This window comes from Ruditapes philippinarum, unplaced genomic scaffold (genome assembly GCF_026571515.1).
Source record: "Ruditapes philippinarum isolate M1 unplaced genomic scaffold, ASM2657151v2 ctg5659_1_1_1_1, whole genome shotgun sequence".
NCBI lineage: Eukaryota > Metazoa > Mollusca > Bivalvia > Venerida > Veneridae > Ruditapes > Ruditapes philippinarum.
The window spans coordinates 191,327-207,822 of record NW_026856426.1 but is presented as its reverse complement, the minus strand read 5'-3'; the positions used below and the strand labels follow the sequence as shown (position 1 = coordinate 207,822).

At 33.3% G+C, this 16,496-nt stretch overlaps 1 protein-coding gene across 3 annotated transcripts; it reads right to left on the bottom strand.

Moving 5' to 3' along the window:
- Positions 1–1,485: 1,485 nt before the first annotated feature.
- LOC132746491 (uncharacterized) lies at positions 1,486–15,999 on the bottom strand. 3 transcript variants are annotated; one of them, XM_060735668.1, is made up of 6 exons: positions 15,905–15,999; positions 13,825–13,941; positions 11,141–11,265; positions 9,404–9,484; positions 6,333–6,467; positions 1,486–4,758 (listed from the first exon to the last, which is right to left on the bottom strand). In XM_060735668.1, exons 2-6 carry the CDS (start codon positions 13,856–13,858, stop codon positions 3,019–3,021), a joined length of 2,115 nt encoding a protein of 704 aa, XP_060591651.1. In that variant the 5' UTR covers positions 13,859–13,941; positions 15,905–15,999; the 3' UTR covers positions 1,486–3,018. The 3 variants fall into 3 exon arrangements, with proteins under 3 accessions (XP_060591651.1, XP_060591652.1, XP_060591653.1); XM_060735669.1 differs by having other exon boundaries at positions 15,872–15,958; XM_060735670.1 differs by lacking the exon at positions 15,905–15,999 and adding an exon at positions 15,594–15,731.
- Between the last annotated feature and the right edge of the window lie 497 nt (positions 16,000–16,496).

Below are 16,496 nucleotides of genomic sequence, written 5' to 3'. Positions count from 1 at the left end.
TACAGCAGAAAATACCTATATGTTACAGCTAATGATAAATTTTGTACCATAAGTCTTATGTGTTGTTTTCTTTCTTGCTTCAAAGCGTTAAGTACCGTGAACTAAGAGGAGCACAGTATACATATTAAATATCAATGACCACCGTGGCAGAGTCAATTTTGACCCCAGGGCTTTCATTTGAACAAACTTGATAGACATCCATTAGAAGATGTTTCATGCTTTACATCTAAGCTTTAGGCTGCTTTTTGGGTTTTTTAAAAAGAATATTCTTTAAGGTTATACTATATACACATCAGGCAAATGGGTCAAAGACAGAAATGGCCGGGTTGCATTTGTGTACCAAATATCATGAGGCTGTGATGTTATGAAAATGTTATACCATTCGAAAATTTGTCGAAAATTTAACTAAGTTGTTAAACAGAAATTTGATGAGCGACAGACCTGAAATCGAATCCCACTGAGAGTATAGGACCATTATGTAAATGCTGTATACCAAATATCAAGAGGCTGTGATAAGAAATTACCGAAACTTTCCTACCCTTCACCATTTATGTTGAAAGTTTAACTTAAAGTCAGTACACAGGAAGTGGATGAGCGCCAGACCTGAAACCAAATCTCACAGTATGGGACCACAGTTTAATGCTATATACAAAATATCAAGAGGCTGTGATACGCAGGACTGTTAGGAAATGTTCCTTTTATTGACCAAAAATGTTGAGGATTTAAATAAGTCATAACAGGAAATGGATGAGCAGCAGACCTGAAATCTAATGCCACGGTATGGGACCATGTGTTAATGCTGTATAACAAATATTAAGAGGCTGTGATAATAGGTTGCCGAAAAAACTGTTACGAAAATATTTCCAACGGCCGCCCGCCTATTATCCGCCCGCTCGCTGCCCGACATTCACCATACTATAACCCGGGTTTGTGCCAAAAATCAATGACCCCACGTTGCGTCGGCTAAAATTTTTACCAAAGGGCTTTTATTCAAACAAACTTCGTAGACACTGACTACAAGATGTTTCATGCCAAATATCTTTGGGTCTTTCAAAAGAAGTGTTAATAAGTGTTTTCCTTCTATTGCCATGGCAACCAGAGAACCAGAGTTCAGCATGGAATTAAATTCTTTGAAATTTTTTTAAAGGTAACTACCAAAGGAATGTTCTTGTGAAGTTTGGATGAAATTGGCATAGAGGTTTATGAGGAGATGTCGTTTAAACTAAAAGTTTACGGACGGACGCTGGACGAACTGTGATCACAAAAGCTAGCCTTGTCACTTTGTGACAGGTGAGCTAAAAAAAAACACACCAAAAAACAACAAAACAAAAAAATAATGCCTCAAAAAAGCGACAAACAAACATTTTTTAAAACATATATGTACCTGGATTCGAAACCCGTAACTTTTCCTGTGCAAACATCTTGTCATTGCTTCACAGACTTCCAATATAGTAATCAGGATTAATTCAAAACCAAACCAAAATGTTCTAAATATAGATAATTTATTATGTACAGTAGGACTCGTCATTTGGTAATTCTAAGAGTAACAGAAAAATACAAACTATAAGCAGACTTAAAATGATGTAACTGATATGATATATTTATACAATGATTGATTGATCGTAATGATTGAATGAAATGGCAAGTTCTTTTTTGCTGAGCAAACGAACAAAATATGATCGTGTCGTTTTATATTAATTGAAACTTTTATGCCAATCCATGCAATGGTATAAAATTCATTTCGGGTTCACAAGTCTCTACATTTTAGGAAGAAAACATTTAATACTTCATTGTTCATGATGACACCACTTCTGTAATTATTAATGAAAATAACTACTCCTGTGATAAAATAATATCATTAATAATAATTTTTCATTTAACTTCGAGTAAATGAACATCAATTAAGCCCATATCAGCGACAGTTTTTTCACACTTGCTGCTCCCAAAAAGATGAGTTATCTCCATGTGATTCCATTCTTACAACCTAATAAGTGACGTTATTAATGTCCAACAGGATTTTACAAAATAACAACTTGTCTTTACATCACACCCTTGAAACACAAAGGTAGTTTACAGTTTATTCAGTGTTAAAATTCTTCAAAATATGCGGTAGTATTTTGTCAGTTTTATTCGATGTATGCAAACTCGAACTATATACTTGTTATGTCTTTGCACATTCTGTTACTAAACGCTTACTTATTTTGTTTGTTTTTTTATTGGTTCAATCGGACAGAAAAAAATAACATTTTCAAAGTAATAATATAGTTATCAGGTCAACTACTTGATTCTACCCACAAGCTCCTCCTAAACAACTTTAGTTTTAATATAACCGGAGGATGATAAGTTATAAGTGTGTTGACTGATGATGGCCATTTTAGCAGTTGACATTGGGGGCTGACTGGGCAGTTTGTTAAAACGTTAATTGTCTGAATTGATATTTGAGTGTTTTCTGTAGTCTGGACAAACTTTAATCCATAAAACAAAGTTAAATCCACTAATAGCAAATATCAGCAAAAAAAAAAGAAGCAAAATTTAGATATTTGACCTTCACGGTCAAGGTCATTTATGAATTTCAAGGTTATGAAGATCAAGGTTAGTCTGGTTTTCTTAAAGGTTCTGTCCTAAATGTTGTTGTGACCAAGTATAAAGACAGTATACCACCAAGTACTTAAAAAGTTATGATGAAGGTACAAGTTTGCGAAAGGCAACGGGCAATGCCGACATAACTTAAACAATACAATTTTGTTTTTCATAAAAAAAAGGTCGAGCTAAAAATAATTAAAAGACCATTTTAAAACCTTTTGTTATAATAAGATAACATTTAAATTAATGAAGGTAATAGAAGTGACGGAAACCTTTATCTGTACATCTGAATGATCTTTATAAAATTCCTAGTCTTGAAACAAATCAGGCAGTAACTATTGAAAGAAAACATCACTTTATGCTTAATCTAACAATAAAACATGTACACGTACATGACCAGTGCTAATAAATTTACAAAGCACCCAGCAGCGTCTTTTAACCTCTATCTAAATAAATTGTCATTTTCAAGCTAACAGCAGCATCTACTTTGGATTCAATGTTTGGAATTTCTCTAGTTACATGGGCGTCTAAGTCAAATGCAAGAACATGTTGAGACACTGTTTTCTTCCCTCTAACTAAAATCAAACGACCATTATAAATACAGGCACCAAAATCATCACCCATGCGTGATGCCCACATGTCATAGTGACAGTAACCACCAATTTTACCATGTTGTTCAATCAATGTTCCGTTATTTGAAACTTTTAGTATATTCACTCCCTCCTTATCTACAATAAAAACCATGTCCTTGTGCGGCACCGCGACAGAACACAAGAAAGGCAGGTCTGTGTCCTGAACATTTTCCAGGGATTTTGTTATAACATTAAATCTAACAATAGTTGCATGCTTCTTTTGAGATGCATCAGTAGTATATGGCTTAATCATATAAATGTTTTCACCAATCAAATAAGCACAAGTCCTGTTTTGCACAATTTCTTTCCTGGCATTTTCAGAATAAAGAACCTCCATACTATCACTATATGATGTACATTTTTCTATCAGTACCTTTTCTTTTCCCACAACAACACTGTAAATAGAGTGTAAATCTGGGTCATAAAGGAGACAGTTATTTGTTGAAGGTGCAGAATGCATTGGGCCACTACTCCATGTGCAAGTGTCACCATTAAAATAAAACAGCTGTGTTCCAGTTGAAAGCACAATTTCTGATCGACTAAGGTTGCATGCTGCTATGCTTTCTGGTCGTCGCTTTAGATTTTTAAGCTTGTCATTCCGTGATTCTCGAATCATCGTATATTGTCCAGAATAGTCGCAACCATCAAAAAGTCTCGAGAACTCAGTAAACAGTATGCTGGTAGGGTAGCAGACTGCCATAACATCAACATATCTATGTCCTACTCTATGAGATGACTTATCCTCACCAATATACTCCCATTGCCTACCTGGTCTTGCAATATATTCTAAGCATTTAGAAGTCACATCTTGTAGTCCTGCATCATTCTGGATAACTGGATGACATAAAAACACTTCTTTCATATACTTTTCTGTTAAAGCCAAATAGTTCAGCTTTGAAATTAAAGTTTTACCATGCTGCTTTCTATTTTCCTCATCAAACTCAATCCAATTCAGTAGCGAGTTACATATGTCATCTTCACTAGAAACGTTCAGTGGAAAGTCCAGCAGTTCCATCAAATTTTTGTAAGTCAAGATCTGTACAAATATTTCTAGCTCCCGAACATTTTGAAACTGGCAAGAGATCCAGTAAAGAAGCCTGCTTGAAATCTCATGAATATCGAGATCATTGCTTAATTTAAGCAGCTCAAAATGTTCAGTGTCAGAGAACTCTCCCATATGGTTTTCAATAAACTGTATACAATCTTTTTCCAGAAATGATATCTGCAGATAAGAGGCCGAATACAGAAGATCAAGTATATTCTTCTTATTCAAAACGCATTTACCTGTATACATGACCTTTAAGATGTTTTTAAACTCTTTTTCATCTAATGCAGCTAGCTCTACCATGCCATCTTGAACTTCACTCATTCCTGACGAAAACAATGCTTGGAAATAGGAGCTTGACGCTGCTAGCACAATTTTGTGACACTTGAAAACCTTCTTCCCTACTCGTACGTCAATGTCAGAATATTCTTCATTATTCAGGAATTTTCCCATTGCCTTCAGTACCTGGTTTTCGTGTTGTTTAGTTTTGGCAGGGACCTGTAATAAGCAATCATTTTTTTTATAATATGTCTTAAATAGTTGCAATTAATTACTTTTTTTCTTTGTTTAATCGTTGGGCACTTTGGTTAGGTTTTATGTCACAACAAAACAGTAGTATTGATGGAGAATGAAGACCTCAGGAGCCACTTCGTGGATTATTTTATGGCCGAGCTAACAAATCAGTAGAACCACTGACATTTCGTAAACTAGCTAGATAGATAAACTTAAGTTACGTATAAACCAATACAGTGTGGTAGCTATCCTTGTTCTACCTTAACACTAGAACTCCGCGAGTCGGATGTGTCGCCTTGTGAACAATATAGTTTAGGAGAAATGGCCAGGACAAAAATGAAATATGAAAACTAACAAAGGGAAATAACTCAAAAAATAATAAGTACAGAGCAGCAGTTTCTGTGCACTGCACTTCTTATTAATAAGATCTATCATTCTATGAAGTTTCAAGTCCATATCTTTTATAATTTATGAGAAATAGCCTGGACAAAAATAAAGTATGAAAATAAATTAAGGGTAATAACTCACAAATAAGAAGTGCAGAGTACCCGTTCTTGTACACTGCACTTTTTTTTAATAAGATCTATCATTCTATGAAGTTTCAAGTCCATAGCTTTCATACTTGAGGAGAAATTACCAGGACAAAAATAAAGTAAGAAAATCAACAAAGGGCAATAACTCAAAAAATAAGAAATGCAGAGTATCAGTTCTTATGCACTGCACTTCTTCTTAATGAGATCTATCATCCTATGAAGTTTCAAGTCTATAGCTTTTACACTTTCGGAGAAATGGCCCGGACAAAAATAAAGTATGAAAATTAACAAAGGGCAATAACTCAAAAAATAAGAAATGCAGAGTACCAATTCTTGTGCACTGCACTTCTTCTTTATGAGATTTATCATCCTATGAAGTTTCAAGTCCATAGCTTTTTTAGTTGAAGAGAAATGGTCCGGACAAAATTAAAGTATGAAAATAAACAAAGGGCAATAACTCAAAAAATAAGAAATACAGAGTACCTGTTCTTGTGCACTGCACTTTTTCTTAATGAGATCTATTATCCTATGAAGTTTCAAGTCCATGGCTTTTATACATTAGGAGAAATGGCCCAGACAAAAATAAAGTATGAAAATTAACAAAGGGCAATAACTCAAAAATTAGGAAGTGCAGAGTACAGGTTCTTGTGCACTGCAGATCTATCATCCTATGAAGTTTCAAGTCCATAGCTTTTTTAGTTGAAGAGAAATGGCCCGGACAAAATTAAAGTATGAAAATTAACAAAGGGCAATAACTCAAAAATTAAGAACTGCAGAGTACCGGTACTTGTGCACTGCATTTCGGGTTATTGAAAGAAGCATGCATACCAAGTTTGAAGTCAATCAGACTTATAGTGACTGAGTTATGCTCCGGACAAGCTTTAGGGGACGCTGACACCGACAACGACACGGACAACGACGCCACCGACAAAAGTAACCCCTATATGTCGCCTTTTCAAGGCGACACAAAAACTTGGAAGTAATGTAATGAATCTCCCCAATAACAAATATGTAGCAGATCGTTACCTGTCTACTTCCTTGTAATTCACTGCTCCAGCAGGTAAATTTGTGTTTCTTAAACACGTGTACGGATGGTGCTGTAATACCTTTTATTTTTATTTCATGGTACAACAACAGGTGACGTATTGCAGGCAGTGTTTTCTGAAGACAGAAATATTTTAAATAATTTGTCATATCAGGAAACAATTCTTTGTTTATCAGAAAAAAGACATGTTCGATACAAAAATATCCCAAAATGCATTATTTTAGGAACATACATCTATTTTTGACCAACAAACTAAATGATTTTAGAAATAAATGAACAAGTGCATGATCTATGTACATTTCATATGTAATGAGATTATCAAGAAGAAATCATATCTGTATAAATATATTCCTTACAGACCAGCTCAGGATAATCATTTGTTTTATTTAAAAAATAATATATCCCAAGCTGTGATTTTATCGCTCAATAACATCACTGGAGTTCGGATGCGAGGAATTATATCACGAGGGTGTAGCCCGAGTGATATAATGATGCACATCAGAACGACAAACAGTGATGTTATCCAGCGATAAAATCACAGATTTGGATATATTATTTCGATTCTAACACGACATAAACAAATTAACGCTGCCGTACCTGCTATTAAGCAAAATTATACCGTCGGGTTTTATAGTGGTTACGTCACATGTATAATGATTACGTCACATGTCTAAATGTAGAACGTCAAACAGTGACTCTATTGCATATTCTTACACGACTCGCATTTTTCCCTATTGAACATAGAAGAACCGAAAGTGTGTGTTACTATGCTATAAAATCACTGTTTGACGTTCTATATTTAGACATGTGACATAATCATTATACACGTGACGTAACCACTTAAAATGTGACGTGCTGACAATAAGTACGGGAACAAATCAGGCGCAATTAAGCTAAAACTCTCAACCCAGAGATGATGGGTTCGAGCCCTACTCGGGTCACGACCATGTTTCTTCATATGACACCAGTACTGGTTGGTTCCAGGAAGCGGACTTGAAAGTGATTAATATAAGTTGCAAGAACTTGTTTTGCAATCGAGCGTAAATAAATATGTTTAAACCAACATGTTTTATAACAATCATTAAATGCATGTAGAAATTTCACAATGAGCAAGTGTTTACAAATGATGTCCAAGTTTGACCTTGTCCTTTGACCTAGAGACCTGGTTTTTGTGCACTCGGTAGTCATTCATGTCGAGTAAGACTTAAAGATACCTTCATGTATTTTAAAGCTATGATCAGAACTATTTTTTTCATTATCCCTGATAACCTACACCCTACATGTACATGTTTTAACTTGAATTCCAATTATGCTCTAATTAGGGCTGTCATTGATGGAAAAATTTGTATCAATATATCGAGCAGGACAAATATCTACTATATATCGATATATTGACTTTGACATTAAAAACAATGTATAACATTTAATATGTGTTATAAATTGGGATTATGGTATTATGCATGCTTTATTAGACAAATTGCAAATACTTTAAACTAATAGAAAGTTTGTTGTTTTGGTCACTGACATTTGTAAATGGAGATTTAATTTCAAGTCAGCCTAGAAAACTGGAAAAAAATGACCTCTTATTACGCTAAAAAAAGAGGTATATTCACTAACAGAAATAAATTTTAGCTTGTATCGAAATTTGAAAGTGTAAATCGATATTGTATCGGATGATGAATATCGATGATATATCGATATTGCAATATTCAATGACAGCCCTATGCTCTGTGCATGACTTTGACCTTGCCTAGAGAGACCTGAATTTAGCATGGCATACTCAGCCTCTCAATGCTGGACAATTATGCCATATAATATTATAATTAAACCTTTAATACGTGTAAAAGTTTTACTTCTGGCAAGCATTTTGTATCAAATATTCCTAAAATCCATTCATCATGAACTGGCATCCGGAACGTTATGGCATGTATGATTAATTTATTTAATTTCTGGAAACCATTAAAACAAACTTTCTGACAAATTAATTGTCAGGATATATGGGCTGAAAATACTACCTCTAGCACGTTAACAAAGTTTTTCCATATTTCCATCTTAACAACCTTTCTGATCATTTTACATGACATTTTGATTGAAACAGTAGCCTCTAGAGTGATAACATGTATTTCCCATATTTGGGCTGTGTGACCTACTTTTTTATCCCAAATTACCCATACTCAAACTTGGGCTAGAAATAATCTAAACAACCATTCTGACCAATTTCTAGGATATTTGGACTGGAAGGAAGGAAGGAATGAATGAAGGGAAGAAGAGGGAGGGGAGGGAGGGAGGAAGGAAGGAAGGAAGGAAGGAAGGAAGGAAGGAAGGAAGGAACAAATAACAGACACCATGCTAAAGCTCACCTCTGAGCTCTTGTGAGCTCACAAGTAATTGGACTATTTATAATTCATGTTTCTATTACCCTGTAGTTTTCTTGGTCACCATATATGTATACAAATGTATTTCAGATTCAAAGTCATATAAGAATCTTACACCGGCTGCCAGTACAGACCGGACTAAATAGCTCTAGGGTAACTGTTTACGGCGGTAACGAGGCTCTGCCAAGTTTCTGCTAAACAGTTACCCGAGAGATAGATATTCCCGTCTGTACCGACAGCCAGTGTTTGATTCTTTTTCTTGCATATTAAATGTCATTTATTCTCGGAACAGAAATAACGAACATGATATTTTCTTTAAGCACTTTCTTCTTATAGTAGCGTATGAACCTACAAACTTCATTTATAACAAAAAAATGACGTCATCCTTATAACGCAATTCATTCATTACAGGCATACGGCAATGACGTCACTTAATGCACGCGACGTGTCTTACATGGGGGGGTGTAAGACAGAGTTTTCTAGCACTGCCGAAACGGTAGATAATCCTGTCTGATATGCAAGAAATCCCTTGAATACATCTGGAATTATGTTTCAGACAGGAAAAATGCCACAGGCCAACTAGCATACTGCCAAACAACTGAATGACGCTTATATCCCTTAGTTACAAACTGAGTATCTTTGAAAATCACAAAAACACTATCAGTTTTATAATATACCTTGAGCAGTGGTAAATGGTGATCTTCACAAACTGTGACATCTAACTTTGCTTGCAACATTTCTGGCTCTATTTTACCATCCTGGCACAAAATGGAATTAAAAATAAAGATTAGATTCATATTAATATAGCAACTATACAATCATTTACATTTATTTCCATGTTCTATCAAAATCAAACATACAATTTTAAATTATAGGTTATCTAAAACATAACAACCTTTTTATAATTTATCCCAAATTATTAAAAGTGGCTTTCAGCTTTCCTGAAGGTTAAATATGTTATTTTTAGACAAATTGTTTCATATAATTGTCATTCAAAAAGAATTAAGATGGAAAATGAAATATGCCAACTTTAAAACACATAAACAATAAGGAAACTCCTCAATTACTCCCATCTACCAGCCCACTCTCTATATCTTAATTAGTAAATTTGTTTCCCAGATGTGCTATTTAAAGAAACTAACATCATGCTCTCAAGGAGAGAGTTTCTAAAAAGCTTCTAGCTTTCTACTCAATCCTTTTTGCATTTTATTGTAATATATTGTGTATATATATTTAACTGAAATAAAATATTGTTTAAACCAAATAGCTCTCTGGATGCTGTTTTGAAGACAGCTTAATTAACAGTGTTATGTTTTTCATTTACTTTTCTTACATAAAATCACCGAAATAAACACAGCATAAAATAAATTCTGAAGGCCACTTTAAACATTCCTTGCATGAAAAACTCACTTACCAATTATTTTTATTAAATAGAAAAAAAAAAAATATCTGTCATATGTTGCAGTTCGGACCGGAATATCCGTCCCGAGGAGACCCACCCATTGGGCGGTAATGCCTCGTTACCATCCCATGGGCAGGTTCCCGAGGAATGGATATTCCGATCTGAACCACAAAGATATGTCAGATATTTTTTCTTGCATATTCTGCCGTATTATTTCATATTTAAAATGGTTTACCTCAATATGATACATGTTCATGGAAATTAAAGTCATTTCATCCATAACTATTTTCTTACAATAGCGTATGAACTTACAACTTCAATAACAACGGCGAAATGACGTCATCCTAGACGCCATTTTAACGCGGTTCATTCATAAAGTGCGCTAAAATGACGTTGTTGTTTGGCACACGACTCATCTGGCACCCCCCATGCCAGATGAAATTTCCGGCATGGGTAAAACTCATGGAAATGCCAGTCTGCTATGTAAACATTGTATTGCATAATATTATATTTTGACATGACATCATTTACATTATACAAACATAGTGTTAAAGCTACATGCCTCCAGATGAGTCAAAATATTTCATTAAAATAAAACTTGATAAAAATGTACTAATATGTAAGGAAAAGTGACTGATGTTTTCAGTATTTACAATTATATTTCTACTGCGTTACTAATGCAGTAAAGGCTATTTATGCATAATATTATTTTGACAACATTTTGATAATTTATGTGGTTTGTTAATGCCATTGATAATGTGTCAATTGCTTCCTTTTGGTTACTACAAATACATTTTCAAAATTTTCATGAAAATAAGCATAAATATGGAGGAATGCGGCTTTAAGATGCACTAAATGCTAGTGTTACACTATAGGTGTGTCAATGATAAATGATTCTTTTGCACTTAAAACAGTCTTTATTTTGAGTATGTGATAAATAGAATATTATATATATCCTCTATTTATCGAACTAATTGAAAAATATTTATCAAAATCTGAAAGGTTTACTTACAATCAATTCCTGTACAACACTTGTAGCTTTAGCTCTTTGACTAGCAGGACATGATGTAACACATTTTTGTAAAAAATCTTTGCAACTTGATATGTCTTTCTTTAAACTTGTATGGTCTATGGCACCTGAAAGAAGATAATAAGGAGTTCTCTCTTTATAAATACAACACAATAATATAATCTCTCAGAAATTGGATACAAATATCATAGGTGAAATTTAGTGGTAGTAACAAGTGCAACATCTTTCAAACTCCTTTTAGTACAAAAAAATATACTGCATTCCTAGAAACTTTCGCTGATAAAATATTAGCTTGTTTTATAAGGATGGTGATTATGTGGAGAAAAACTTTTGCCCAATCATAGTGAAGGACAAAGAACACCAACAAAAAGGACAAACAAGACATGCCCACAAGCAGAATGTCGAGCTTGCTCGTCTTAATTCAAACCTGAACCTATAAGCTTTAGATCAAGGAGAAAGATGTAAACATATTTGAGAAGTGAGCAACAAATATTCTTTGCACAACACATATTCTTTACATCCAAGGCAAAATCTTGACATTGCATCATCTTAGGTGACCTTGACCGCTGACCTGGTGACCTGGTTCATGCCCATGACACAAAATCTCATAATGAACATTTGTGCCTAAACTTTAGGGCCATAATGGTCCAAATATCACTCACCTGAATATGAATACTCTCCATGGCAAGGATCAAGTAATATTGTAAACTAGAAACAAAAGCAGATATTACATCTAAATCTTAAACTGATATCACATGTAAATAGTGCACATGTTAAAACATTTCTGATTGCTTTGCTTAGGGAAAACAGACACTTGGGCTTATCAGCAATAAATGTGGTCAAGATGTGTATTCCTGCATTAAAATAATATTATATGATTATTGATGTGTTAAATTTATATAATGTTTATAATTTTCATATATGTTTGTATATTAGTCAAGTATTAATAAAAATAATTGCCTACTGACTGTATAGAATGATGTTGCTGATAGAAATTGAGTTCACTTAACATTTTTCAAAATTAATAACTCTACAAGAAATTATTATGTCATTGTTATGCAAGCTATGCTAAAATTTCTATATGACTTTGCATAGAAAACTAAGAACTAAAATACATGTATGCAAGTTAATCATTTTTACTTCGGCTGAGTTTCCTTTTGTTCTTTCTCTTGTTACAAGTATTTATAAAGTCAAACACAGCTGAGGAGGAATATTATAGTACAAAAGTGCTCTTATAAAAAGAAATTCTTTTAACAAATAAAATTCAAATTTTATATATTTGCCCTTGATGGTCAAGGCCATTCAAAGGTCAGGGTCATATTTATCATCTTGTCAGTTAAGTAATTAGTGCTCTTTTGTCCACTCTGAGAATCAATCAAATCTATAAATTAATAACAAAGTCATGACAATTTAAGCAATTTTCAATAATTTGACCTGGACAGTCAATGTTAAATTAAGGTCAAGGTCAAATAAGAATAATTCAGCATGTCAGTTTTATCATATCTGTTCTTACTGTTCTGTGAAAATATGAATATTTTGGGATTATGTTTCAACAACACAGTATAAGTATAGTATATAGCTTTACTGGTGGAGGAAGACCTCAGGTGCCCTTCATTGCATTATTTAAGGGCATGAACGTGCACCGTAGTAAAACCATTGACATTCCATCAGCTAGTAGGGTAGCTTCCTCACATGAAAGAATTCAATGTCCCTGTCCAAGTATAAATTAAATATGTACATAAATAACTAAATTATGATAATTTAACCAAATCTAATAATTTGACCTTGAAGATCAAGGCCATTTAAAGCTCAATTTCAAGGTCAGATCAACTTTATAGAAGGTCTTGTCCAAAATGTTGTATTGTCCAAGTATGAAGATAATTCATTAATTTATTACCAAGTTACTTTCAATTGTAGCAAAAATCAGTGAAAATTCAATAATTTAAACTTCAAGGTCTAAGTCATTTGCGATCAATTAAGTTTAATATACACGGCAGTCTAGTTCTAAAGAATGTTGAGCTTGAATATGAAGTCAATCCATTAATTAATAACAAAGTTATAGCCAGTAACAGCAAAAAAAACTTCAATATTTTGGCCTTCAAAGTCAAGGTCATATATGACTAAGGATCAAGTTTTGTCTGGATTAGTTGAAGGTATTTCCTAAAAGATTGTTGTGTTAAAGTTTGAAGATAATCTTTTCAAAATTAACTAAGTTATAGCAACTACTAGCAAATCTTAAGCAAAAATCAAGTAAAATTTAAAAATTTTAAAAATCTGGTCTACTTTAAAGTCTTGTACCAAGGGTTGGTGTGGCCATTGAGTATGAAGACAATACACCAAGAACTTGCTAAAAATGAGCCACCATTCTGCCAAAATCCATGTCACAGTTATAGGGCTTGGAAATTGACCTTTTTAATGCTCTCAAATAAGGGTGTGAAGTTTCAACTCATTCCCTTCAGTTGTTTTTGAGATCCATTAAACCAATGTGCATGCAAAATTTTAACCAAAGTGTGACCCTGACATGATGGACACCTGGGTGAGAACAACAGCTCTCCCTATCTTTGAATAGTTGAGCTAATAAATGAATTGCTGGCCCATAATGGGTCTTTAAGCTCAAATGGATAAAGACATGTATACATAAAAAAATACCTGTATATATTACTTACCTGAGGTGCTGGTACTAGGACCTGGTTCTGACATATTTTCAAAGCAGACGTTTCACCAAGTATATCAAAACTGTTAATAAACACCTCAAACAAGTAGCCTCTGCATTACTATTTGAACTGAAAAAATAGCAAAATCAACACTATATTGTTAACCATACACTGGGTATATCATAACTATGTTCACTTGTTAATGTAAGACATGACGTATTAAATTCTATCTGTCAGAGAATAGCAAGTTCAAGTATAAAACTCTTGTGACAGTAAGACATTCACAGATTACTGGAAAATTATAGCATGAATCGATATGTATTTTACTATTATTTTATCGAATAAATAGAACTAATAATTACAATTACCATTTGTATGTTTTTTATTATTAAGGGTGGTGCCTTTAAGTACCATAGTATTCACTATTTCTGTAAATTTCTGAGCATGAATAGGACTTACTTTCACTGACTTATATATAAACTGGTATTGACTGCTGCATTTTTTACATGTTTATCAAAGTTTAAGCCAACGAATATGAATTCATTGAGGTCAAATTTCTGTGTTCATTATTAATGCTTTATAAGCAAATCATTACATGTCTAAATTATCATGATATAGTACAGATATACACTAACTACCAAAAATGTTAAGCTTATACACTGTACCTTTTTTGTTCATGACATATTGGTGTGGATGCTAATACTGTCTAAAGACAAATTAAAACTTGTATAAATTTATCATTGAAATGGGGCAAATTGTCACTCAATTATTGTAACTTTTAGTCAACTTTAATTCATTTTTCATTTTACAATTCCTTCCTTTCAAAAGTGTCATTTGGTGCATTTATTTCATGCACCACTCCTTTTTTCAATCATAACACCTTAAAGATTGTTCTTAAGTCCATAAGTTCCAATTGTTTCATTATCACAATACCTTGCTGAGTATCATTTAGTTACATTTAAAATGACATCGCCCATCTAGAAATGACATTGAAAAATCTATTTATTTTTTCAATTGTTTTTTATTTGATTTCCTTTTATGGGGAAGTGGGAAGTCAAAGGCTTGGTCCGCAAAGCAGGTCCAGGCTTTGGCTTGCCCGCTAAAGACTACATGTGAATATTTAAAAGGAAATCAAATAAAAAAAAAAAATATATAAATATAGGTTTCTATACCCATCTGTGAAATTTTCAGTGTCATACATTATCTTGTTGGGCGCCACCATTTTAATGCAACTAAATGATGATAGGCAGGGTATTCCGACAACAGAACAATCACAACTTTTCTGCTCAATAATAATAGTCCAAGTACAAACGAAAGTGGTGCATGAAATACCAAATAACATTTTTAAACGGAATATGTAAAATAAAAAATGAATAATTATTTTATCATAGGATTTGCCTACTGTCATATTAAATATATGTATATTGTAGTCTATAGCCCTGCAACCCCATCCCTGGGTAAGCCAAAGTCTGGGCCGCTTTGCGTCCTGGCCTTTGACTTCCCCTTGTAGTCCGTAAATTTATGGACAATCTATGGACAATCTATAAATTAATAATAATTTTATAGATTTTTTTTAACTGTAAATTTATCGATATTATACTATTACGGAAAGAGTATAAGTTGTATTTAAATTCAAAACTGCAGGTTGGAAAGAAGAAGATTATTGATTATATGATCAAATGTAACAGTATGGTAAATTCAGAATAATTTGAATACTTTCAATTTTCACTTTTAACAAAAATTTCAAAGTCATCATACAAAGATAAATCTTATCTCATTACCTCTGTTTATATAAACAATCAATATAACAACTTAGTTTTAAGCTGCGGATTTTAGTATAAAACTATATACGACAAATTTAACATTGAATATCTGTAAATTTGTGAACGGAAAAATCTTAAAATTTCTAGACTATCCATAAATTTACGGAAGTCCATAAATAATATCATAATATCATCTGTTCATGACTCATTGATTTGTCAGTCAGTATATTTGTTTTAAAAAGTTTGCAAATACAAGAACGTAAGATTAAACTACAATGACATCACAAGGTACTTACACGAGAGAAGTGTAAAAATAATGTAATATTTACCATATTTTTGTTTTTCTTTAGACGAAAACGAAACTAGGAATTTCCGGGGTAAGTCCAGGATATTCTCCGCCTCTTTCCGTACCAAAATTAAAGTTTCGTTAGGGTACGGCTAATATTCAATAAAAGCCATAGGTTGGATATGGCTTGTATGTTAATTTCTTTTTCGTGAATATGCGAATGTTTGTTATACGTCCCATTCAGTTGTATATTTAGAATGAAAAACACATGAGAAGTGATTCTCATGCAGGCACTGCCTTACCCAGCAAACAAAAGACGTTGTACCAACGTTGTACTGACGTTAGACCCTGACGTTGGGTAAACGTTGGCAGAAGGTTGGATTTGAAAGTTTTTTAGACGTCAGAAACCGACGTCTATACAACGTCATAAAATGACCATAATCCAACCTTTTCTGACCATTATCTGACCATAATCCAACCTTTTCTGACCATTATTTGGACATAATCAAACCTTTTTCTGACCATAATCCAACCTTTTCTGACCATTATCTGACCATATGCCAACCTTATCTGACCATGATTTAACCTCATTCAAAACTTTTGGAATATGATTTTTTTTTCATTTTGAAGCTCTT